A 26,863-nucleotide genomic window follows, 5' to 3' on the forward strand; every position below is an offset into this window, starting at 1 on the left:
GAAACTCTCCATAAAGAACACACCCTTGGTCCTGATCTTCATTATTTGAGACTTGATGATAGGGACTCAGGGAACTGGAAAGTTACAATGAGATACTCTTTTCTTTCTCAATCCTTGGGAGAGGAGGTACTACTCAAACACAGAGCACTGTTCCAATGAACAGAGAATGCGTGAAGAGGTATGACTCCTTTCTTATGCTTGTAGGTGAGATCCACCAGAGGCTCATACGTGTTTAGGATGGACTCAATATTGTCTGCTGTATGTCAAGGGAAGATTCTTTGTATCATTCTGATTGTAGTGGGCTAAACAATGGTGCCCAAATATATTCAGGTCCTAATCCCTGGAACCTGTAAATGTTACCTTATTTTAAAAAGGGTCTTTGCAGATATGACTAAATTAAGGATCTTGAGATGGGGAGATTATCCTGGATTATCTGAGTGGGCCTTAAATGTAATCATGAGTATCCTTATAAGAGGGAGTCAGAGGAAGATCTGACACATAGAGAAGTGGAAAAGGCCATGTGACTATGAAGGCAGAGACTGGAGGGATGTAGCCACAAGCCAAGGAATGCCAGAATCTACCAGAACCTGGAAGAGTGAAGGAAGGGCTTGTCTCCCTAGAGCCTCTGAAGTAAGTGCAGCCCTGCTAATACCTTGATTTCTGTCTAATGAAAATAATTTTGGACATCTGGCCTCCAGAACTGTGAGAGAATATACTTTTACTGTTTTAAGCCATCAGTTTGTGATAATTTGGTTCAGCAGCCACAGGAAACTAATACACTGGTCATAACTGTGTTTGTCTTTTCTCACAGGCCTAACCTAAGAGGGAAAAAGGAAGGGAAGAAGAGGAAGAAGAATGAAGAAATAGAAGGCAAGAGATAAAAGAAGATTGAAGAGGAGGAAGAAAAGAAGAAAGAAGAATCAGGAAAAGGTGGGGGAGAAATAATTCACTGAATGGTATAGGTCACACGTGAATTGTATTGGGGAGAAGTACATATAGCCCCTAAATTCCACTTCTGTCTATATGATGGACATTAAGTCTGTGCCTAGGCCTGGGTCATAAGAGGAATTTGTCTTTAAAACATCTTCACGATTCATCCAATGGTTGTAACGTAGCTTACTGAAATTTTTCTCATCAAGGTTACCAAAGATCTCCTTTTGGTCAAGAAACAGTAACCCCTTAGTCATAAAGCTCTTTAACCTGACTTGCCAACACTAAACATCCTTCAATATCCTGCTCATAACCCACTTCCTCTCCAAAATCTCCCTTAACCTTTATTGTTTCCATTTTCTGAATTCCTATTACACTCACAGGAAGGATGTCTGTTATTTCTGCCCCTCCAAAAAGAGGCCAGGGATGCTGATAAACATCCTAAAACGCACAAGACAACCCCCTACAACAAATAATTATGATATTTTTATACCCCCTCCAGCAACTTGCACAGGGCTGGTCTGTAATAGAGTCCTTGTGGTGACTGCCCACTATTCTGAGTCCAATAATATGGATGGTTTCATTTCCTTCATCCTCTACCTATTTATCATATTGTGCAATGATGATTGATATTGAGAATTACGTCCCTGAGGCATGGTAAGTCTAAATCATAAAAAATAGATTGACAAAATTCATTGTCTTGCTAGTAAAAAAAATCTACTCATACATTCTAGAAAGATTTCCAATCGGAAGAGTTGAGGCCAGAAAGAATATCTCATTCACCCTAATTTAATCCTAAAATGCAATTAACTACAACCCCGCAAGTCCCAAATATTCAAAGCATGTGAAGATTTACTTTATTACCAGAAGAGTTAGAAGTTTGTTCTAAAATATACCTGAAGGTACAGGCTTTCTGGTATTTATTTCCCAATATGTGGCACGTCTTAGTATAAAAGTAAGCTTATTTTTTAATTGATTATATGTTCATGGTTTAAAATTTCCCAAAGGAAAGTCTGCATTCTTGGGTCTGTTTATGTTTCTTATATTGCTTATTTGCATCCAGTGTAATTGAAACTGAAGTTCAGTTCAGCAAAGTATTCCACAGTTAGTGATCAGATAACTGCCCACATGCGAACCATTATTATACACATGGCTAAAGAATCTAGTCAAGGACATACAACTCTTTGTGAGTATCCCTCATGATATCACATTTTATTGAAAAAAAATGTTCATTATTTTTTAAGCATAAAAAGACCAAAGGCACATTGTGGCATTCCCATCATGTAAAAGCACTGAATATAAACCACATCATATGATTATGAATCACAAACACACAAAGAATGGAAATAAATTAAACAAAACAAGTGAACTAATTAACACACTTAAAAAACAGAAAACCAAGACTTAAAATATTGCACACCTTAGCGAAATAACAGCTGCTCTTATTAAAAACCAGATATTCCATTAGTATGGTATTTGATAATTTATTGCCTTTCCCACCTTGGAAAAATTATGTTACAGTTATATGGCCCATATTAACATTTTTCTGGCCTTTTATAAGTAACAGCTTTCGAACCTGGACATTTAGCTATCCATTAAGTCAGTTGCTTGAGCAAAGCTTTCATTTTTTTTTTTTCCGGCTCTTTTAGAATGCTCCAAAAGAATGATTCAGAGAAATCATAAAAGGATTAATTCATAATGATGAAATGATGAAATTCATAAAATATAAATGCACCCCCCCAGCCCTGGTATGTTATCTATGTATCTAAAGCATGATGCCGTCACTTCACCCACAAGAACCACAGATTTCTACTGTGATGACCTTGATTAGGCCAGAATGATGACTAGGATCAAAAGGCCCACATACCATGGAAAGCTTAGAGGGTTTTTAAGTAGGGAAAAATGTTCTTGACTAGGCTAATATTACCGAGTTCCTTTTTTACACTTTCTAAAGAGAATCCTATAGGTTGTAGACTATTTTCCTGTTTGTTAATGATAAATAGCTTAATATTCCACTAGCATTTTCTGAAGCTCTTCAATTTCACTGTCTTCCTGAGAGAACTCTCTCCCTGAAGGGGAAAATAGTTTTCTTCACCCAGGGCTTTTTTCCTTGTATTAATATTAATATCCCATGAGAATATTAGCTCTGGAGGAAAGAATTTGGTGGCAAAATTCCATATTTACTCATGAAATCCACCCTCAACTTCCACTCACACGTTTTAACAGGACAGTCAGAAGAAAAGCTCCGCATTGCCTTTGCCCTATCTTCATGCTTCCCCTCGGTTTCTTCTGACACTCACTCTGCTTTTTTTCTTGCTGAACCAAAAGCCACTTTTACTAGAGAGGCTCTTCTGTAGGCAGAGTATCCTTTGTATTTATTAGGGCAGAAAAGTATTTAAGTTAAAAAAAATTACTTGGCGCTGGCTGGAGTATAGAGACAGGAAATGGAGTCTGTTCAGTCCTGTAGGCTCTACCCACACCTGACAGGTCTTTTTACTCCTCCCTTGGGTGGTTGGAAGGGTGTATCAAAACCTCATGCGTCATCAAGGCTCAATAAGATGTAAGCAGTGTAGTGGGGTTGACAGCAGTTGCCTCTCTTTCCTTTCCTAGCAATGTTGCTTCAAAGAACCCCTGAAAGAAAAGAGACTCCTTAGTGCCATTGATTTCTTAAAATGATTTTTAAATGGCTGTTTCCATATGCGGCGGAGTGACAAAGCACAGGAACTCGGAAGCCATTCTCTGCATTCAAATGTGGGCTCCATACTTAATAATATGCCATCTTGGTAAGTTACTCAATCTCTCTGTGCCTCAATTTCCTCATTTGAGATAGATTCTTTAATGAAAATGATAAATAATACCAACCTCATAGGGTTGTGAGAATTAAATGAGTTAAAATATTCAAAGTACTTCAGAATAGTGTTGGCACATAGTACACAGTATGTATTAGGTATAAAGTATCTCCATCTCTTTCCCAGACACACAGGAAGATTTGAAGACATGTTTGTAGCAATACAGTGTGTGTGTATATGTGTATATGTGTGTCTGTGTGATTATATGTATATATACTTATATATATATAAATAAATGAACCAGCAAATATTTAATATTTGATGAATTAAATATGCTAGTTCTAGAATCCAATTAGCTTTTTCCTGATTGTTATACAGTTTGAGTGACCCCTGGCTATTTAGTAAATGGAGACAAGTATCTCCGAGTTCATTGGAGATTTTTATGGCTGAAGTGGATCGGGCCTAGATAGTAAAGTAAGAAACTTTTATGGAGAACTGCTGTGTACAGTGTTCTAAGCTTGACACTTCTCATATGCCATTACATATAAGTCTCCTAACAGTTCTTTTGAAGTAGATATAATTAGTTCCATTGTGCAGATGAGATAAGTGAGCTCAGAAATGTTAAGTAACTTACCCCAAATTACACAGCTAGTAAGTTAGAGGTGGAGGAAGGATTCTAACTTACACCATTTTTAAGCAAAACATAACACAGAAAAAGGAGGAAGGCAGATTATGCAAGTAAAATGATTTTACAAAAAGTTCATTATTGAATAGATCATTGACAAACAAGGTTTATAATTCCAAGATGGTTTGGTGTCTCTTAGAATTAGCCTTGAGGTAGAAATTCAGACCAAACACTGTCCACTTTTAATCCAGTGGAGAATGCCATTGTACCTTTCAACAGTAGACTCAGAGACTATTAGAGATAGAAAGCGACCCAGAAGACCATTTAGTTCAACTCCTCAGTTAACAGCTAAGAGACACAGAGGTAAAACAGCAGGCGTAGTGTGACACAGGCAATCATCGGCAGAAGCAGCCAGGATTCTTCTGGACCCAACACTCCTCCCCTTTTAGCATGCAGGATAGCCAAGTGGGACACCATAGTTTTAAATCCGTCCATTTAGGATAATGTAAATTCCAGTTCATTTTAAATATCCCAATTCCTACTTTAGCATCGAAACCTAAAAAGAATATTAGGGTGACTCTTAAAATTCTTTGGGAAGATATAATAAATAATAAGAATATTCTCTAGTAGAAAGCAGGTAGAGTTTCTATCTAGGAGCTTCCATTTTTAAAACCTGACCAAAATTCTGGTATTGTTGTATCCTGTCAAACAGGAACAAAAATTAAATATTGTCTGGGTAGGAGAATAGCTTTTTAAAGGGACAATGCTGGTCTTCTTCATGCAGAGAGGAATTAAAAGGGTCTTTGACTTTTTTTGTTAGATTGCATTCATTCACCAAATATTTAGTCAGTACCTTACAGCTATAATAACAGGAATCCTACTTTCCTTGAATATTTCACAGCATTCGTTATAGTGCTGGGCTTTAGGAAGTCATTGATTGATTGGTGGTGCATTCTTCTATGTTCAATATATTAAATGACTTCAGGACAAAGTCACTAAGGTTATGTCAACTACTATTGATGTCTTCCTATGGAGGTGGAAGGAGATGGCTCTTGACTATTCCAATGCTTGTGTTATCCAGAACCATGCAGCATAGTATGCACGTTCTTAGTTATAATATCATCAGTAATGTGAAGTCCAAATGCTTACAATTTCTTTCATTGTGCATGCATCAGAAGTTTCTAATCAACAGCACTATCTCTTATCAGGCTGACAAGCATCAGGCTGTGTGATGGTACCCATACTATAAACACTGCACCATCAGAAGGCCACACATAGGGCCTAGGAAACTTTGTTAATGTGAGATAAAAGATAGGTGAAAAGCACAGTATTCACTGCTTCAGCAACACCAGATTATTGCAAACATAACAAAACAGCTGAAAATGCCAGACCTTGGGAAGCTCAAACTTTTTGACCTAAACTTCAAAATATGCCAAACACGATTTTGGCAGAAAGAGTTAGGGGTTGCAATAGCAATGTGGAGAGAGAGGAAATCCTAACGGTAAAGACAAGGATGGAAGTATACGATTCTAAGTGATTTGTATAGCAGACACTTAGCTCAAGTCAGCAAATAAATTGCTAACTGACAAGAAATTGGCATAAGAACTAAGCAAGTGTCTTAAGCCAAATGTCTTGAAATAAAGAAATGCTGGTGGGATGAATAGGCCACAAAGCCACAATCAGCCACAAATTAGCTGGATATTAGCAGGCCTATCAGGCCCAGCAAAAATTTACCCACCATATTGTATAGGGGGTAAAGCAAAACTTCCTGAAGATGATATTGAAAAGTCAATAATCATGGAGCAATTGATGTTAACTCATCATATGGGTCTCTCCACTTTCCCTAAAATACCACATTGCAAAATCAACTTGGGATTTAAGGGACCAATATTACAATCTCAAGGATTTTGTTCCATATTAACCATCCAGTGAAAAAGTCTTCGTGAACTATGTAGTGATGACTGGAATCTCTACAAAAAGCCACAAATATGATGGCCAATGCATACTCAGTCCTCAACTGTACACTTAAACACAAGGGAGATAGTGCCTGCGATGATAACACAGATACTTTACTGATATCCATTCTGAGCAAATCAGTACATTTCATTTCAGTAAATTAGTTATTAATACTAGTGACATGGGGCTGTTATCTGATCGGTGTGGTTTTCATGCCAGACATGGCACAGAAGGCATGGTTTAAATCCTTAGGCTGAGATTTCAAGAACAATAGTGTGATTTGAATTTTCATGAATACAATCAGGCAACTGGTCTGTTAAATGCTGAAAGACTTTGCAAATTTGGCTATCGAGATCAGTTAATAAACACGGTTTGCTCACTGCAAGAGGGAGAGATGGTTGAGAGTGTAGGTGTGGTTAGTTCAGTTAGCAAATGTATTTTGAACACTTAAAATATGTCTGCCATTGTGACAGGCAAAACACAGTGTCTTTCTTCAAAGAGCTTACAGTCTAAGTGAAGCATCTTGCAATTTAGAAATATAATAATTATATTTAGAGCATCTAAACATAATGCATCAAATAAAGATGTTTTCTAGGTACCATTGGTTGTATTCAGCTATTTACTATATAGCTTTCAAAGATTCTGATTCTGGATACAATACTGATTTGAAAGAGTTAAGATATTCAACCTATGATGACATCAAAATAATAACAAAAAACCTAAATCTTGGTTCCTATTACACACATTTTTCTGTATGCTAGGCCTTTGGCTAATAATTACAAAAATGCACTGCAATTATTAAAGTGGTGATGATTTACTTTGGTCTGACCTTCCCAAGTCCTACCTGGATTCCAAATATTATCAAATGGCTCTTCACACAAGTTATGTGTAACTTGGGAATTATCTCCCTTGATGCTAGCAGCAAAAGGTAAGTAATTATTCTGTCGGTAAAAGAAAGTGTTGCTTTTGTAAAACTGATCAAACATTTGTATAAAGTTGTGGTGTTGAGATCAGTACCAAAATAAACGTGGATCTCACTCTGGTGCTTGCCACTTTGATGAGTATCAGTTAACACATTAGGAAAGTTGGTAAGTTTCAAATGTGTTGTCTGCACATTTAGAAGGACAAAAGAAGATTCCTTCCACATCCATGCTTTCAACATATAACATCTGGGTTACAGACCCCAGAAGATTTTAACTTATCTTCCTTTAGATGCCTACTTTGTTTTCAGTTCGCTTGTAATCGTTCTCTGAGAATAGCAACAAACACAGAATATTTAAGGGTAATGAAAATTTAGCCCGAACATCTACTTGCATGAACACTGCATGGGAAAGTTTTTCTTTAGCTGCTCTGTGGTACCAGTGTCTGTGACTGTACATCCGACTGAGAAATATAAAGAGTCCCAAAGGGCAAAATTAGGGGTAGAGAACATCTGACCTCAATCATGGGCGTCCGGATAAGAAATGCATAACACATGATCACAACTCAAAAGCTGTGATCTCAAGGTTACTGCAGACAGAGCATGGCAGCTGTTCAGTTGGACATCTGGATCTTAGTGGCTCCAGAACTGGATTGTTCTCACATGAGATCTGTCTATGAGAAGCTCAGCCCATCTTCAGTAACGGTTCTGAGAATTTGAACGTAACTTTCATGTAGTGCCCAACAAATGATAAATTTTCACGTACACACAAGATCCTTGTTTCTGGAAAGTAAAGGTTGCTCAAAATCAAAATATCAAAACAAGAAGGATCATTTTTGGGTTGTATGGCTATGCCCAAACTGATCCTTCACCTTTAGTGTTTAGACTCAAAAGGGATCAAGGATAATGTAAGGGCCTTGGCTATCATCCTGTATTATTTGATATTATCTAAATATATATAACTTTTTACCTACTTTTTGAAGTTCAGTTTCACTCCCTTTTCCGAGAAGAGCAATAAACAGCAAAATGTTGATGGGTAATGGAAGTCTAGCATATGCAAGTTGAGCTAAGTACGGAGCTCTACTTGTATCAATTTCAAATGGTGTATTATATAACAATGGTAATTGGTAACTAGGAATTATGAAGTATATGCATATTTGACCATATATATCCACCTAATCAACTTTGTCAGTGCACCAAAGGAAGGAATTATATTTAAATTCTTAAAAAGTACAAGGTTAAGATTGGTAATATAGACAGAAGACTTTTTTAGTGAATTAAACAAGACATAATAGGTTCACATTAAATGATTGATGAATGAATAAATAAATGGATAGACAATTGAATTAATGGAAACAATGCTTTTTTGGGTGAAAGGCCACAAGTGCTGAGTAACTTATGAATGTTAAGTATGTTGTTGACATAGTCCCTGTTCAACAGTGGGAAATTTTTCCAAAGCAGATAGCAGCTTTTAATAAAATGCATCTGTATATTCAAGTAGGCTGTTTTTTTTTTTTTTTTTTTAATTATCTGTATAACCACTTGGTAAAAATTCCAAACCATAAACTAATTGAAGATATTTTAAACACAGTTTGAGGGGTTATGCTGTGTGCTCAATTTACTTGGTATTGTTATTTATGCAAGACCTGTGCATTTCAGTACTTTTATTGCTGTAATTGACTGGGCAGAGAGGTGTCCTTAGCAAAGACTGAATGGGGCCTGTCGCATTGTGGTTGCTTAATAAACAAGCACCCTTCCAGAAAAAACACACTTTCTAGTGTAACATTTAAATAAAGTGTTCAGAAATTGAAAGAAGTTCTTGAAAAGATTAGTTGAGATACTTTAGAATTGGAGAATTCTGCACAGATTTTTATTTAGTCCATTCCTAAGCAAATAAGGGAAAGGGGAAACAACTTAATTTCAAACAAATATTTCAAATTATCAATTATTTATAATGGAGAGTACAAAATGTAAGATAAAAGGGCCAACAGAAATTATATATGGCCACTAATTATCAGTCTTTAAGGACAAAGAAATGGAATGATACAAAAAAATCCCTAATCTCAGTTGTAGACAGTGAGGAAAAGCTGGATGAGACTTAAATGTTCAGGGGTCATCAAATCAAAATCTTTCTTAAGATGACAACGTCAGAGTCTGGAAGTGTTACTCTCAAACACAGTGGATGACTGTGAGCCGCTGTTATAAAAAGGAAAAAATGAAATTGCATGTGAAATGGTAACAGAACCAACGCCCCAAATCAGGTTGCTGAGACAGAGACAAAACAGGATTAGAACTCAGCCCTAAAGAAGTCCACACGCTTTTGATAATCGAATACCATTTTTATTCTTCAAACCAGAGAGAAGAGCTACACCTCTAGGTCCTGACTGAATTGGATGCCTTGATAATAATTGTGATGAATGAATGAAGAGTTCTGGTTAATAGAAGTCTGCTAGGCGCAGCAGGTGAGAAGTGACCTCTAGTAGTAAATCAAGCATCTTTGGAAGCTGCTTCAAGTCCTTCACCTGGGCGACCCTTGGGATTGGAGTCATAGCCCGGACACCTGGGAGAATACGTGATATTGGAAACCAAATTTTAAAAGGGTACCGTTGTACCTCACCTGGAAAGGAAACTATGTTCTTGTTTTTGTTTTGGGATAGAGACTAAAACTCAAAGAAGGTTATAATCAAGTGAACCTTTAAGGCATGGCTCTTGAACTTGAGCATTATCAGAATCACCTGGAGGACTTGTTGCAACACAGACTGCTGGCCCTACCCCCAGAGTTTCTGAATCACTAGGTCTGAGGATGGCCAGAGAATTGTAGTTAATCTGCTCCCAGGTGCTGCTACTGCTGCTGCTGGTTCAGGGACCACACTTTGAGAACCAGTGCTTTAAGGAATACCGAATAAAAGGATCTCTCTTCCTCACAGAAAACTGTGATTTGTTCTCAGTGGAATCTAATCAGTAGGTTTATATGCAGTTAAAATTAAAAAAATGAGCAATGACCACTACTGTTAATTTGGAACAGTCAAACTAACCTCACAAAAGACTTCTGCAATGGAAAAAACGGGAAGCTCTTTCCCCGGTACACATTGGCTTTATTGGCTGCGGTCTTAGTCAAAGCACAGAATGAACCTTGGCCAGCAGCAGGAGGTCTCTCAAGCTTGCAGCTGTTGGGAGGAGGCTCCTCTGCCAGTGACTCTGGGTGGGAAGTGCCTTGTTAGAACTGATGCATCTATTTTATTCAGCTCAGGAAAAAAAAAAAGAAAAGGCAAAAATCCCTAGGTTTCTCCAAACTTCTTTTAACTGCCCAACCTCCCCACAGCCACCGTGTTAGGTGGCTTTGCTGCCATGGCTGCTTGACTTCTGGACTGACAACCTGAGGCTCAGTATGATGGGAAGTTTTCAAAATGCTAAGCCGTAAATCAAGCCTGTCTCTTCACTCACGGTGGGCTTAATGAGAGCATAAATAAAAGGAAAATCCAAAATGACACACAAGCACAGGGCACTCAGACTGAAAAATATCTCAAAGAAGGCTACTTTGCATCCAGATCCAAACTGTCAGCAAGCAGTCCATAAAGAACATTAAGGATTAGTGCAATGCTCATCGGAAATACAACTTTACGGTACACAAGTTCAACAGGACTTCTCACAATGCCGCTTTCCAGGACCCTGCATCAGATAAAGGATGGAGTGCTACTGCGGTTTTTTGTTTCAAGTAAACAGTTTAAAATGTGTGTTGTTGAAGGCAACCCAGCTTCTTCTGTGTTCATATCATTTTACAGAACTCTTGCCATCCTTCACTCCTTTATCCAGCTAAGTGCTCAGCAACAATGGACAAACAAAATCTAAACTAGCGTTACCACTACCCTAGGGATAACACTGAATAAGAGTTATGCAGTATGATCTGATAATAGCTGGCTTCAAGAACTGAAAAGAAAAAAAAAGCTTAAAAAGGGGATATATTAGAAATTTAGATTTTAAATCCTACGTGCAAAGTGACACACATTTTGGGAATTGCTCTTTTGGCTTTAAAGTAAAGAAGGTGATAGAAATAGGTTCTCCTGATATATGAAGTACATATAAATACTGCCCTAAAAAATAGCTGTGCACGATCACACAAGGATGAAGAGTAACCATAGTGTTTTACAAAGAGAAGCCTTTCACACCTGGTTAACAGACCAGCTCACATCATGAGAAAAGTAACATAAGTGTTTCATGTATTAATCTTACTAACTCTATGGTTACCATCATCCTGATGGATGGAATATATGCACAGGACAAACGAGCACGACTCCAGTCCACAGCCTGGCCCAAATAAAGTTGCTTCCAAAGATCCTTGAGGAAATGACTGTGGATGCCAGAGAAAGAAATGAAAGACACTCGGTGGGGGGGAATATTTCCAATTGAAATACAGTATTTCAAGAACAAAGAGAGATGCACTGTCTTGAAGTACACGTTTTTACATTGTTGGCCAAGTGTTTTGGGCTTTTAAAAGCCATTTGAACTCTTGGTGACTTCAGTGACTCAAAAATACACCTGACTCTAAATTGAAAAATTCCTAAGGAAAAAACAAAAGGAAACTGTAATTTTACGGAAAACTTGATACTGTAAAAATTAGACTTGTCCTTTTAGTTTAAAAAAAGTATGATTTTAAGAAAATATTAAATCAGAATTTAAAGGAGACTGTCAATTAGTGACTAACTAATGAGCATATATTATCCTCCTTTCCCTCAGAATATTTTCTTACTTTTAAATTATAACATCGGAATTGTTGGTAGTTTAATATCCACTAATTTTGTTTAAAAAAATATTGCTTCAAGCCAGTATTCTGATCTTTTATTTCCAGTGAAGTATACAGCTAAGATGACACAGAGCTCCAATATTTAAGGATAAATTGTAACTTTTGTTTTCATTTAAATAATGCTAGTCAAAATGCTTTACTGAAGAATGTAAAATGAAAGGGTGTCAAGTCGTGGGGATCTATGGAGAAATGATAGAAGGCAGTCTGGGCATGAAAGTCCAACATCTGCCAGTTTGAGAAAAACAGAGCATTCATTCGAGGGAATAGCAACTGTGCAACTCCAACTTCTTAAAACATAGCAAGTTATGGTTAGAATTATTATTCTATTGTGATAAATGTTGTATGGCTCTATTTTGACTATAATAGCATTTGTTTTTCATGTTGCCACCTAGATGCTCAAAGGCATAAGGTTCTACATTTTGAAAGGTGGAGGTCATCAGATTACCTGGGGTAATTACATATTGTTTCAACTATCCTCCTGAAAGGGAACTAACATGCTGCTATGTTTAGAAGTCTTACATATTCCCACAGAGATCAAGGCAGCAAGTTCACATCCACAGTTGTCACATGGCTTTGTACCACGTCAGAGTCAAGTTGTGTTACAGAAGATAACACCTGGCCACGGAAGTATTCCCAGGGTTTCAACCATGAGAGTAGTCAAAGACATGTGACTTTCAAATCCTTTTCTAATTGGCTGGTCCTGAAAGAAATGCAGGTGTTACAAACCCCAGACAGTCTGCCCCTTTATTGTGGGTTGTTGAGTGACGACTCCAGAAGCCAACAGTAGGGGCTGATCTGGTAGAACACTAAGAGTGACGTGGGTTGGGTTTGGATATAGATAGGTTGTGGGCATGGGCGTGGATAGAGTAGGAGGCTAAAATGGGGGCAGATGAGGTTAGAACTTGAAAGTTGGGCTCATTTCACCAGAGCAGAGCAGACTGGTTTACTTTGTTACTCATCAAAAGCAAGGGAGACTTCTCTGAAATTTATTTAGGGGCTTGGAATCTCAAGTTCTGCTTCTAGATGTAAGCATTTCTCCTAGCCCTAAATTAGATGTGTCGTGTTTTGTACAGAAATGAAACTAAATGGAATCTTTCATGGTTTAAATTTCTTTTTTCCACTAGGAATAAGCTGATATGTTTTCATTGCTAAACATTTGAGAACTTAAAAGTTGAAAGATGTAACTATTTTTATATCTTATTTCAGTGCACGAAATGCCTTTCTACACAAACTTTCCCAAATTTACTTTCCAGCTTAAGGTTCATGGTTTAGTTTTAATCCAAGAAAACCAGATGCTTTTGTGAGGACAGCTTCCTCATTTGAAGGCCATGAAAATCACAAATTTTCTCTTTTGTTTTGTTTTAAAATACAAAGAGAGAAAATACTGGGACAGTTGGTTTGAGGAGGGAGTGTAAGAATCTTGGAAAAGGAATAACTTCCTGAGTGATCATACTCTTGACTACCATATGATGTGTAGTTGAGTTTATAGTACAAACCCTGAGGAAAACAATTTGAGATATTTACCCCTCCTAAAAAGGGGTTTGCTAAGTAAATATACCATCTAATTATATATAAGAATTTAGTCCCACTTAAAACAATATTTGTTAATTAACTATCATAGTCAATATACATTAGAGAAAATCTAACAATTACGGTGACTCTAAATACACTTTACATACCACTGGCATGAGCCTTAAAATGGAAAATGCATTTAACATAGTTGAAAGGAGAACAATAAAGAAAAATAGGTTTAATTGTTTTCTTAGCTAAGTAGCTGGGCACTTTCTCTCCATGTAACCAAATGCCTTATGTGCACTATTTTGTTAACCTATAGATTTTATTTCTTTATTAGTAAAAATGTGTAAACCATCACAATAAGAAAAAAACTTGGGTTCTGGGAAGCTGGATGCATAAGATGTTATATAACCAACTGGTTTCCAACCTTCAAATCAGACACAAGTCAAGGAAATAATAATGACCTTAGCCAATGGGAAAAACATCAAGCCAGATTTCTCCCAGCTGTGTTTCTTCCCTCTGTGGCCTTCAGTAACTTCAATGGAAGTTGAGCATGTTTAGGGAGAAAGATGGCCAGAAGAATCAAAATTATTAAACCAAAAAGGTCAATCTTCAAATTAAGTCTTGGCCCAGGCTCACTGCAAGAATAAGGTTTATCCCTTCCAATGTCCCAGTGCTATAAGCAATATGGCCGACCAGCCACAACTCAAATGGGGCTGATATCACATGCTATCCTGCCAAAAGGGTGAGTAAAGGAAAAACAGTTGCTGGCTTTAGTATGAACAAATCAAGCTATTAGTGTTTCCTTAGCATTCCTCTTGATTTCCAACTCAAGCTTACGGTGACTGCAAGAGATAGGAAAAATCCTCAGAGGAGACAGATCTTTGGATTTAATTCCAAATAGACGGCCAAGGAATTTTGACAAAATTGCTCACAAAAAGTTGACTTTGCCTTTGAAGTTCTTGTGTGTTCCATATTTAAAGTCAGACACCTTCATTCATCCAACAGTAGCATGGAGCCTTCAATAATATGATACAATGGTTTTATTTTTTTTTTCAGATTGAAAAAGGTCTTTCATATGATTCTTCTCCATTCTGTTATAAAATCATCAGCTAATATGTTTTCAAGGGTTTGTCAAGGAAATAATCTGAGTTACCTTAAACTTCATGTCTAACTGGCCTGATGTAATTTTTTAATGACCACAGATGTGCTAAAAATGGTTTGGATCAGTTCCTACTAAACAGGATGAACTGTATGAAGTTTCTACTAACACATTAAGAGAAAAGCTATTTAACTAACCTTTATCCGTAGGATTTAAATAAAACCTGTTAATTTTCTCCCTAGTTAGTCATTTAGATCCAAGGAGATAAAATATTATGGTGTTGGTCAAAACATCAATGAAAACACTGACAATTTCTCAATACCCCAAATATTACTATAGTGTGATATAGGTTATGTGAACACCAGGATTGTGAGCTGCTCCTTCAAAAAGGGCTACTCCCACTAAAACCTCATAGAGCTCATTAGCACATTAACAGCTCGAAGTCCTGAGGTTAGACAAAACCAAACCAAACCTGTTTAGTGTTGTCTGATCCAGAATTTCTACAGCTAGCCTGAACACATCACTTCTTTTTCATGTAATTCCTAATGCTGAACCAACTTTGGGACATGCACACCTGTTTTTTCCTCTTTTTCCCTCCCTAGCACACTGACTGGCCGATAGTAGGACTCAATAAAAAGTATTTGGAATGAATAAATGATAAAATGCATGGCTGTACTCTCAGAGATTATGAAGACTGTTTTATGTAATTTTCTGATATAAAACATCTCCGTCTTCTGTAGTAACAGTTGCATTCAAATTCATGGAAAGAGAGTGCCATTTCTTCTTCTGCACAAATTATGGTAAGTAAGGAAAACATATCTTGAGCGGAACCAGAAGCATCTTTATGAAATACGAGAAATCCAACAAGCAAGTATACTTTAACAAAGACAAAATGTAATGCACATTATGAAGAGATTGCTTTATTGTCCTCGTCTCTGTGCAGGATCTTTCCATCATGACCAGTGGGATTCAGTTCCTGGATGTTTACTATTATTTAGCATTTAATAGAAATCTTTCTCCACTGGTAGATCAGCATGTAAAGAGGATAAGTTCTTAAAGACACTTTGATGTTGAGAAAGGCTGAAATGCTGAGAGTAGATAGATAGTATCAACTTACACAAGAACTGTTGCAGAGTAAATCTCATGGACACAGGAGTTTGGTACTGTGATTTTGGTCAGAGTGAAGCAAAGATGATCCAGGATATGACTGAAGTAATCACAATGGGATATTTGGCCACAAAAAGACAAATAAATAAATTGTGCTATGAATTCTTTACCGTGCTCTACAATTCAGGTACCATTTGTAAATTCTTTATTGCTGTAAAAAATGGATGATTGGAAATAATTTTAAGATACTGTATGTAGTAATAAACTGCTGAGATGATGGATGTAACAATCCTGAGCATTTATAAAGTGGACTGTCTAATATTATATATGCATATCTCCATAACATGTTATAACACATGATAATTTATTAGGAAGAAAGCACTTAAAAAAAATCAATTCTATATAAACGCTCCCTGAATCTAAAGTGCTGGCAACTTCTGCCTCACGGGGAACTCATTTTCCTCCTTTCTAGAAAGCCAGTAATTTTTGAAAGACCTCAATTATAAATCCAAATTTTGGTTGGAAAAATGTGACTGACCACACGTGAAAAAGGAAAATGCGAAGTGAAAAATATCACTCTTTCTCTGCTCATGTAAGTTGTCAATAAGTTAGCTGCATGTCATTCATGAGATGACATTATTTGGATTGTTAATTTATACCATTTACAAAGACCAACTGTATTATTATTTTAGTCCGTGTTTGGCAACGCTGAAGAGCAGAAGCTGCAGACATGTCTGCTAGATAATCTGGGCCAAATTGCAGCAAGGATAGATAGGCTATTATTTCTAAAACATTCATGTAAAGCAACTAATTACATTTTGCTTTTTTTGCTTTCATATTCCTCCTTTTTGGATTGTGGACTTGTTCCATCCATCGGTAAACTTGTGGCATCTTCCTTGATTGAAGGTGAATCTGGAGCAACTGTTCTTTTGGCAAACGCTGGCAAGGTTAGAGAAAAGAGAAAAACAAACCTAGATGAATACAATCCCTGGGCTGACAGAATTGTAAGTAATCACTACATTTGATCCAGTTTTCTGTAAACTTTTCATGGGCTAACAGACCTTCAATGTAGGAATAAACATAATCAGTGTACTATATTTTCAAAAACATATTCATATAATTTAATTTTTATTTTGTGGGGGGGTATTTGAAGAGTAAGTAAGGGCGGAAGATGTGCGCTTGGTCATATATAATGGTATAAAGTACACACAGAATTTTGGAGGGAGAAATCTTAAGGGCCTTCTCTTGACAGAACCCTTTGTTACACAACAGGGAACTGGGACTTGATCTAGAATCTAGGTTTACCGTTCTCCTACTACCTCTTCCCTCTCTGCTGAGCTCCAGACGTCTATATCCAACTATCTTATGTAAAATCTTTTCCCTTGATTTCTTTTTTTTTATAATTTTATTCATTTATTTTTTCCCCCAAAGCCCCAGTAGATAGTTGTATGTCATAGCTGCACATCCTTCTAGTTGCTGCATGTGGGACGCAGCCTCAGCATGGCCGGAGAAGCGGTGCGTCGGTGCGCGCCTGGGATCCGAACCCGGGCCGCCAGCAGCGGAGCACGCACTTAACTGCTAAGCCACGGGGCCGGCCCTCCACTTGATTTCTAATCTCTGATGCCAGCCCATTCCTTACTCTTCTCCATCTTAGAAAATGATATACTCATCCACCTAGTTTCTCAAAGCTCGGTTCCCTCCTTCTTTTGTCCTGCCGGCTCCACCCGTCCAATTTAAGAGTAAGTTGTGATGATTCTACTTCCCAAATTCACCTAAGTCCTTCTGCTTCACACCATCTCCACTACCATCACCCCAGTGCAAGCCACCATTTCCTCTCTTCCTGTTGTCATCTTGCCCCCTTCTCCATACCACAAGCAGAATTATCCTTCTGAAAGGTAAATCAGATTGTGTTACTCTCCTGCATAACCCCCTCATCCCCCATCCCACCAATGGCCTCCCAGTGAACTTAGAATAAAATCCAAACATCTGACTGGCTGAAAAGGCTTCACTGGGACCCCATCTCCTATCACACACACTCTCTCTCTCTCTCTCTCTCTCTCAGTCACTGTCTCACTCACACACTCTTTCTCTTATTCACTCCCTCACTAATTCATTCTCACTCTCTCATTCACTCCCACTCACTTTCTCTCACTCATTCACTCACTCTCACTCTCATTCACTCTCACTCATTCACTCTCTCTCACTCTCATTCACTCTCACTCATTCACTCTCTCTCACTCATTCACTCTCATTCACTCATTCTCTCATTCACTCTCACTCATTTATTCACTCACTGTTTCACTCATTCACTGTCACTCTCTCACTCACTTACTCATTCACTCTCTCAGTCACTCACACTCTCACTTACTCTCTCCCTCACTCTCTCTCTCTCTCACTGAGTTCCATCTCTCTAAAAGACCATACCGCTTTCTTCTCTGGGGCCTTTGCACTTACTACTCCCTCTTCTCAGGAAAACTCTTCCTACTCAATTTTAACTCAGCTAGCTCTTCTTGCATTCAGGTTTCAGCTCATTTGTAACCTCCTCAGAAAGCCATCTCCTGACCACTGATCTACAGTAGTAGTCCTGTTCCAGGTACCTTCTGTCATTACACCTTATAGCACCAATAGCCATGTTAAATTATTTGTTCACTTGCTTACAACCTGTTTCTTCCATGAGATGAGGTGACCTTTTCTGTCTTGTTCACAACTGTTTCCCCCAGAGCCAGACAGACAGCCTTGTGCACGGCCTCCTAGTAAATACTGCTTGAACAAGTGAACATACTTAAGGGATTTTAACAGTTAGTCCATTGGGGATTTTCTAGCTGCTTTCTAGAAAGCATCTAGAGAGTACCTTGTCAAATTGCAACAATCAGAACTTAGTAATTTAAAAATATCTGGCACCTAATTGGTTAGTGAAAAGATAGTCACAAAAAAAAATCACTATCACACAAAATGAACCTATAAAAATGGAGAGACAGAAAAGTTGTGCTTTCATGGAATAAATAAATACTTTAATGGACAAGAAACTTTTTTTTTTTTACCTTATCAGTACCCCAATGTTTTTATTGCCATAAATCTTTGGCATTTTATTCTACAAGTCTGAGGACAGACTACACACGAAGCATCACAGTTAGCTGGGTGGACCCTAAGTATAAACAGAAGTGAAAAGAAGGTGCTATTCTTGCTGTGGATAAATTATTTTTCATCTGAGGGACTTAAACTTCCACTAAAGGCATCTCAAAACACAAATTTAGAATACTAACTTTTCTTTTTATAGCAACGTAAACTGAGATAAGGAAGCAAAATAAAGTTCTTTTGAGCAACGTTCATTGATTTGCTTTTCTAAGAATATCAACTTAAATTAAAATGTAAGATTCACTTCCTACTCCTATAGTAATCCTTAGATAACACTTTGGCCCCATGAAAAATCACAGTCCTTTCTTTTTGGGATTATTTATTGATTTATTTTAATAAACATTATTAACAACAGTTTTAGAATTACAGAAAATTTGCAATCTGCAATTATTTTTAAAATTTAGTTTAGAGATACCAACTCCACAAAGATTAAGCATTTTAACCTCAAAGGACTCGAGATTTCGAGACATCATCAGATTACTACAGACCTCACTCAGTTCCGGTCTGCTCGGGCCCCAGGAGTGAAGGCCCTGTCCTGGAGTTGTGTTCCTTTAGCCTAAAAGGAGCTATACACGGAGACCAGTGGTCAGTCACTACTTACAAAAAGTAAAAATGACAGTTTCAAAAGCTAGCATTATGAGTTTCTCTTACTAAGCCCCCACTGTCTACAGGCTGAAGGTAATGGAATCCAAGAGTGTCCTGAATCATGGCCATAACTTCTAGCCAGCCAGTATAAATTTGGTAGTAATCGTGGCTCTAAATAATGGATTTCTGTGTTCCTATTTCCAATGGTAATATAAACTTACAATTTATACATTTCTTCCCTTCTTCCTGGCAGAAGGAATTTACCTTTTCTTGAATTGACCTGAACTACACAAAGCTGACACAAATTACTATCTAAAACAAACTTTCATTAATGCTGGATCATTTCAGAGACCACAAATTATGCAGTATTTTCCCATTTCCTTTGTTTTTTCCATGGTCAGTGATTCTAACACTTTAGTTTGGTCACAATTTGATAGGGCACCTAAGTCAGCAGAATGAATGCCTTTGTGTCTACAGCATAGACAAAAGGGCCTCATCCAGTACAAATCCCAAGCTGAGTAAGAAGGAGCCTGTTCTGTGGGCTCATAAACTCATGTCTGCCTCAGCACCTAGAGTTATTTACTCCTTATACCTCCATACAGGTCTAAACTGCTTTCAACTCCAACCCCCAGCTTTCATGTTCCATTCAAAAGTTAACAAAAAAATCTAACACTTGCTAGTCAGACATACAAGCTGGGGTTTTCTTAGTAGCCTTTTATTTGAATAAGATTACTTTTTAGTCAATGTACATACACATATCAAATAGCACCAAAGGGCTCCAAAGAAAGACAGCAATCTCTTGCCCCATCCCTACCAATCCCACAGTCCTACTCCCCAGAGTCAGCCACAATCAACTCTTCTAGCTTTATTTTCTGTATTTACTTCAATTTTTGTAAAAAAAAAAAAAAAAAAGAAAGAAAAAAGAAAAAGAACCTTATATTGCTATTTTCTGATTTATCAATTTTTAGACTTATCCACATCCATCCACTTCCCCTCACTCCATCCTCCCCATATAGTTACATGTGAACTCCTGGTTATGTCAATAGTAAGTATTTATATTATTATGACTACATAAATATGGCTTACACAAACCTAATAGGTATACTATGACAATGTTTCTTTTCTTGCTCATTTTTTCCCTGGGAGTTATTTTATTTATTTTTTTTTTTTGTGAGGAGATCAGCCCTGAGCTAACATCCGCCAATCCTCCTCTTTTTTTTTTGCTGAGGAAGACGGCCCTGGGCTAACATCTGTGCCTATCTTCCTCCACTTTACATGGGACGCCGCCACAGCATGGCTTACCAAGCAGTGCGTCTGTGCGCGCCCGGGATCCGAACCAGCGAACCCCGGGCCGCCGCAGCGGAGCGCGTGCACTTAACCGCTTGCGCCACCGGGCCGGCCCCTCCCTGGGAGTTATTAATTGACTCATGTTTTTATTTTTCATTTGCTCTTTCTCTACCACCATTCTTAATTGTTTCTAATAGCTCAATTAGATCTGCCATATGTCTATTAGTAGTTTTTTTCTAAGTGCTCAACTGAATCAAATAATATGTCAGTTTTTTGTTTACTTCTTAAAGATTTTCCTGATGAAATCTTTCCCCTCTTCCTTCAATATGAGAGACCTAAAGAACATGAGTGTCCAGATTAAAAGGCTCACCCAGCAAATAGCTAGAAAAGTGAATAAAACAAGACCTGCAGGGAAGGATATCATCACAAAACTCATTGGAGTGAAAGAAAAGATCCTAAAAGTTCTCAGGGCTGGGGTGGGGAGCAGTGGTGGTGGAGAACATCACCTCAAAGGAGTGGGAGTCAAAACAAAATGACATTAGGTTTTTCAACAGCAACACTGGATTTTGGGATTTTGGAAGACAATGGTGCAATGGTTTCAGAAGGAAAATCATTTTCAACTAGAATAGACAGCCAAAATCTCAGTCAAGTGTGAGTGGAAGAAATCCATTTTCAGAAATATAAAGACTGAAAACATGCACCTCCCTTTCTTTAATGTGCTTCCACAAAAGAAAGGATTGAAACAAGCAGAGAAAGGCATGGGATCTCAGGAATACGGGCATCAACACGAGAAGAGGGTGAAGAAAAATCTCAAGATGACAGCCGTGCAACAAGTACTTGTTAGGTGGCCCTTTTATTCTGCCCACTTCTGGCCTCTGTTCTGTTTTCTTTATTCTCTTAACCAAAGACTCTCACTAATCAGGTATTACTCTCTTGAAATGATTTTCTAAATATCTTATCTTTTCTCTCCTATTATTCCATTCTTTTTCTTTTTCTTCTTTCTTTGTGATTTTCTCAACTTTGTTTTCCACCTTTCTAGTTGATCATATTTTACATTTTTGAGACTTCTTATTCTGTGTTCCTTTTTCATAGCATCTTGCTCTTATTTTTAATGGATGTAATAATATTTTCTCTTAGATCTCTGAGGGCATTAATGAATATTTTGAAGACACCTTCTGTTCATTGTATTATCAATTTACCGTAGGTTCTATTTTTCTTTTTGTTGGTATTGACATCTCTCCTTTTTTAATTTTGGAGGTTTAAAGGGATATTAAAGAAAAATGATAGGACAATTTCTATAACTAAGCTGAAATTGTGCCACAAAAATAGAAGTATTCAGAGTGATCCTAATCCACTTCTACAATACCACATTATGAAAAATGCATAGAAAATTCAAGCTTCATCAGAACAGCAAATAAGAACAAATATGATTTCTAGAAAAAAGTTTAGTTCAATCACTTAAAATGATTAACAATAAGGTACCTATGATCAAACCTTTTAAAGTTATCCTTGAAAATATGGAGGTAGGTGTAGGAAGAAAGTCATAAAACAAAGTTCAAAAAGAAGAGTAGTAAAACATAACGCTATGAATTAATAAATAATTTATCAATAAATTAAATTAATGAAAAGGTTTACTTTTTAAGTTAAATTTTTCAGTCAGATTTTACAATATAGACTATAATAAGTATTTTTTTATCCAAATTATGTTCTCAATGATATTTTTTACTATTCTTATTTAACTTTATTTCCTCTTGAGCCAGGGTATTTATACAGAATCCTATGGCTACCTGTGAGGAATATATCTTAGAGAAATGACCACAGCTGGTCATGAAATGCTACTGAGTGGAAAGCTGAATACAAGTTTTTTTCACTGCCTATCATAATATTAAATAAAATTCCCAAAATCTTGATGTTTCCCCCTAATGTCTTCTAACCACTTCCTTCAAGGTGTCTTTCTAGGGAGCCTTATGAAAGTCATAATGGCAAAATTCAATAGCAGTAGAACAATGACTACTGAACAGTAGAACAATGCTGTGCAGTAGAACAATGAGCACAGAGCACTGTGCTCATATCATGGTGCTGTTTATCTCCCAGCCCTTGAACATCTTACTGGATGGGAGACCATGATGTTTGATGGTGCTCTGTCCTTACCCCCTCCTCCACATCTACATACATCAAACAGACCTGAGGAAATTTTTCCATTACTTAATATGAAAGATAAAAAAATTTGGCCTATGTGTATATCAGATTCTGAGGTACCAAAACCAACTTGAGATATGATCCATATTGAAGGGCAGCTGCCAGATTAGAATAGCAGAGGGTTTATACACAAATAAAATCACTTGGTAAAATGGTTAGGACAAGAAAGAGAAAATGCTTAGGTTTTGGAATAAAATAATCATGGTATAATGAAAACCAAACCACTTATCAGAAACTGATAAATATTTATTCAATGAATCCATGAATATAAATAAGCAAAGAAAGAGAGTTATCACTTTTAGATTTGACCTACTTCCTTGTGGCTTATTTTGGTATTTTATTTTATAGCAACTTAGCTTTTTTAAATGACAGAGTTGTCAAATTTAATGTACAAACTCTATGCCCATGGTAAACTGAAGAGCTAAATAATTATCTAAATAAGAATCCATTAGATAACATTTGAGTCTCAATGGTCTGGATAAAAGTGGACTTGAAAGAAACAATTCAGATACCCTATCATCTAGTGTTAATTAAGCATTTACTATGTGCCAAGTACTATGTAAGATGCTGAGGAAACAGTAGTGAACAAAACAGACATCATTTCTGTCATCATGGAATTCACTCTTTGGTGAAGAGAAGACTCAGTAAACAAAACATCACTCAAACAACAAACAACTCCATAATTATTCTGAGAAGCTTTTTAAAGGAAAATTGTAAGGCATTATGGGCATTCATAACAGAAACCATACTTAAAACTGTAAGTTCTGAAGGCTTCTTTAAGGACATTACAGACAAGCTGAAACTTGAAGAATAAGTATATAGGGAAGGAGAGGGGGTAGATGGTGGGAGATGGGACCCTGGGTCAACAGACTCACACATTGTTGATGTTGATGACATTTTATCAACATTTACAGTGCATTCACAGACTGAAATCTGGCTGGTAATAGTATTAGTATCTTTATCTTTGCACAAGATTAGGTATTTCTGAATAGTTCTATGCAAAGATTTTCCACTTTTCAATGACTTGAATTTCATTATAATACTATCTAACTTTCTTTACCCACTTATCCACAGTTACTAGTGATCACCACACAAAAAATTTGCTTAATTAAGATTATTACCTTGGGTGATTCATTTTAAGTTTCTCTGAGAAGTGTAAAGTCAAAAAGTAGGGATTCCATATTTTTTTTAGTAAATTGGGTAATATAATAAGTGTATTTGGGAGGCATTATTTGTACGATTCATAATGAAAATTTCTTCAAACTCATAACATGAATATTACTATCATGTCCTGGCCTGATACTTTAATCTTTCCATGAGTTGCATTTTCTTAAATCCAATTTAAAAACTGGTTCAGGACTTCATTACTTACAGTTCAGGTGTGAAAATCGTGGACTAGACAGGAAGTGGCTGTGATCATGCCAAGAGGATGAGTGATCTAATACATGAGCGTGGGAACTTTCGGCAAAGGTTCTGTCATCCTAAAAAAGAGAGCACAGCATTTCAGTTCAATGATTACAAAATGTAAGGATCGGGATTCATTTTAACATAAAGAAAATGAAATTGAACCTCAATATACAAGCTATATTATACCACAATTTAATATAACTACAACCTGTGTAAAAAATAAAATATGTGCATGTTAAAGAAAGTATGAAAAAAAGAGAAAGAAATCACCCATAGCCATAACAACATGACATATTTCCTTCCAGTCTTTTTTTCCTGTGGATAGGATTTGTAAGCGTGGTTATAAAATTTTGTGTTCTTTATCTATTTACATTAATACTATAAACATTTTTGAAGTTATTACATTATCCTACCCTTTAGCTTATGTGTTACTCATATATTATCTAGTGGATATACTATGTTTTACTCAGCTATTACTTTACTGGGCATTTAGGTGGTTCACAATGTTTTACCCCTATAAATAACACTGTGAGAAATATCTTTAAATATATAATCTTTTCCATATTTAGGACTATTCCTTATGACAAATTCTTAGGTGGAAAAACTAGGTCAATAAAAATAATTTGATGTTTTTAAATACATTTAGCTAGACTGCTTTCCATAATGATTACACTAATCCTCTTAGTCATTCAACAAATATTTAACGCATAAACAAAAATGAACACAGAAAAGGTCCCTCTCCTTGTGGAATGTGTGAATGTGTCCTTTTCCCTAAATCTTAGCAGAAAAATGGGAATTATGACTTCAAATAATTTTACTAACTAAATAGATTAAAAAATAGATGCTTTAATACATTCTTCTTTGAAAAATAGTAAAATTGCCGTTTTTTCTCTTGAATGTTTTCTAATTATTATACTTCGTTTTTTCTTTCACTCACTCATTCATTCATTCAACAATTGTTTATTGGGTACCTACTATGTGCTGGTCAAAAAGCAAACAAAACATTGGGTATATGGTCATGAAACCTTTGGGCTTGCAGGAGAGAAAGGCATTAAAAACACTACACGAAACACAATATAATTTAATACAGTGATAATAGCTATAAGAAGAATAGGAAATAATAGGAAGAATTATATTTAGATCTGAGGTCCAGAGAAAAGGCCCCTCTGGGAGGTGATATTTACGGCAATATTTGAATGCTGAGTATCAATCAATGAATCAGCCAGGCAAAAACTTATGGGTGGAGGATGGGAAGGTAGGAGATAAGGGGGAGTTAGAGAGGGTAGTCAGGGAATGATGTTCCAGACTTGAGTGTTCCAGACTCAGGTGAGAAAGAGTTTGGTGTGTCTGAAGAATTGAAAGACCTCATGGCTCAGGCAACTGAGCCTGGCGGAAGTGGTTACAATGAAATCCAGTAGAGTGATTTGGATTGGAGATTTTTTTTTTCTTGAATACAATCAGAAGGCAATCAAGGGTTTTAAGGAGAGGAATGAAAGGATTTGATTTATATTTCTCAAAGATTACTCTGGCCTCTGTGTGGAAAACAGATTAGAGCGGCACAAATGGCGAAGTGAGAAAACCAGTTAAAAGACTGTAATTGAGGATAACCGTGGGGTCAAGGGAGAGGAAGGGATCAAGAATGATGCCGAAGATTCTAAATGAAACAATTTCAGGTTCGGTGGCCCCCATATACAGTAAGGCTTCATGTAACACAACCATCTGATGAATTAGTTGTCATTCTCTGTACTAAGTACCAATTTTCTATTTTATGTCTTTGTCACAATGTACGTATGCAAATGAAAAAGGAAGGCCAAAAAGAACACATTTATACATAGTTGTAAAAGGCCCACTATTCTGAGCTAATAAACGCATGGACATAATCCTCAGATGGTTTGTGATCATTAGTCCTCATGTACCAAAAGGGAGTTTAGGTCTATTTAAGATGAAGGCCCTAAGGTTTTTAAGCAAATGATTTATAGTTTTCACTAATTATGGGGATTTCATAAGAAACTGGAAGTCATTCACTATAGGATCTCTGGAAAGGAAAGGACATTGTGTCCCAAGTGTATTCCAACAGCTATTTTAGAATGGGCTTATATAGGGCAACCAGAGGCAGGGCAATGGACCTGGCTATTATAGTTCACATGTGAAATACTAAAGGCCTGGGTGGAGTTGGAAGATGCATAAATAGAGAATTATGTTCTCAACCAATATTAGAAATATCCATTTTATCATGGTTTCTATATGCAGCACAAAAGAGAAAAGCATAATACATAGTTTCCTGCTAAAAGATGCGTTGATGCTTATGGGCCAATAAGAGGAAGAAAAAAATGAGGGAAAGCAAACACATTCACATTTTGCCCATTGACGCCTCAACTGAGAAAGACAGGGAGAGGAACCCGTAGGTAGGTCTGGGAGTCTTGCTGAATGAAACAGATGGTGCAATGATAGCCTCAAAGTGTGCCTACCAGAGGAAGGATGGAATACACAAAGATATTCAAATCCC

The 26,863-nt window shown here is 36.9% G+C and overlaps 1 protein-coding gene and 1 long non-coding RNA gene across 11 annotated transcripts in view; one reads left to right on the forward strand and one right to left on the reverse strand.

Annotated features, from left to right (window-relative positions):
• The first annotated feature begins 612 nt into the window (after window positions 1-612).
• LOC131420995 (uncharacterized) lies at window positions 613-10,468 on the forward strand. Its single transcript, XR_009223726.1, has 3 exons — window positions 613-630; window positions 812-930; window positions 9,576-10,468. It is a non-coding gene; the product is annotated as an uncharacterized LOC131420995 (long non-coding RNA).
• CEP128 (centrosomal protein 128) overlaps window positions 2,109-26,863 on the reverse strand; it is a 393,976-nt gene continuing 369,221 nt past the window's right edge. For 3 of the 10 annotated variants that reach the window (XM_058567476.1, XM_058567478.1, XM_058567473.1), the window contains 3 exons: window positions 24,323-24,431; window positions 16,560-16,683; window positions 2,111-3,561 (listed from right to left, as the gene is read on the reverse strand). In XM_058567476.1, coding sequence (XP_058423459.1) covers window positions 3,537-3,561; window positions 16,560-16,683; window positions 24,323-24,431 — 258 coding nt within the window. In that variant the 3' untranslated portion in view covers window positions 2,111-3,536. Of the gene's footprint in view, window positions 3,562-11,810; window positions 16,684-24,322; window positions 24,432-26,863 lie in introns of those variants that run through there. The other 7 variants (XM_058567480.1, XM_058567475.1, XM_058567474.1 and 4 more) reach the window with 5 other exon arrangements.

This window comes from Diceros bicornis, chromosome 24 (assembly GCF_020826845.1).
Source record: "Diceros bicornis minor isolate mBicDic1 chromosome 24, mDicBic1.mat.cur, whole genome shotgun sequence".
In the NCBI taxonomy this organism is placed as follows: Eukaryota; Metazoa; Chordata; class Mammalia; order Perissodactyla; family Rhinocerotidae; genus Diceros; species Diceros bicornis.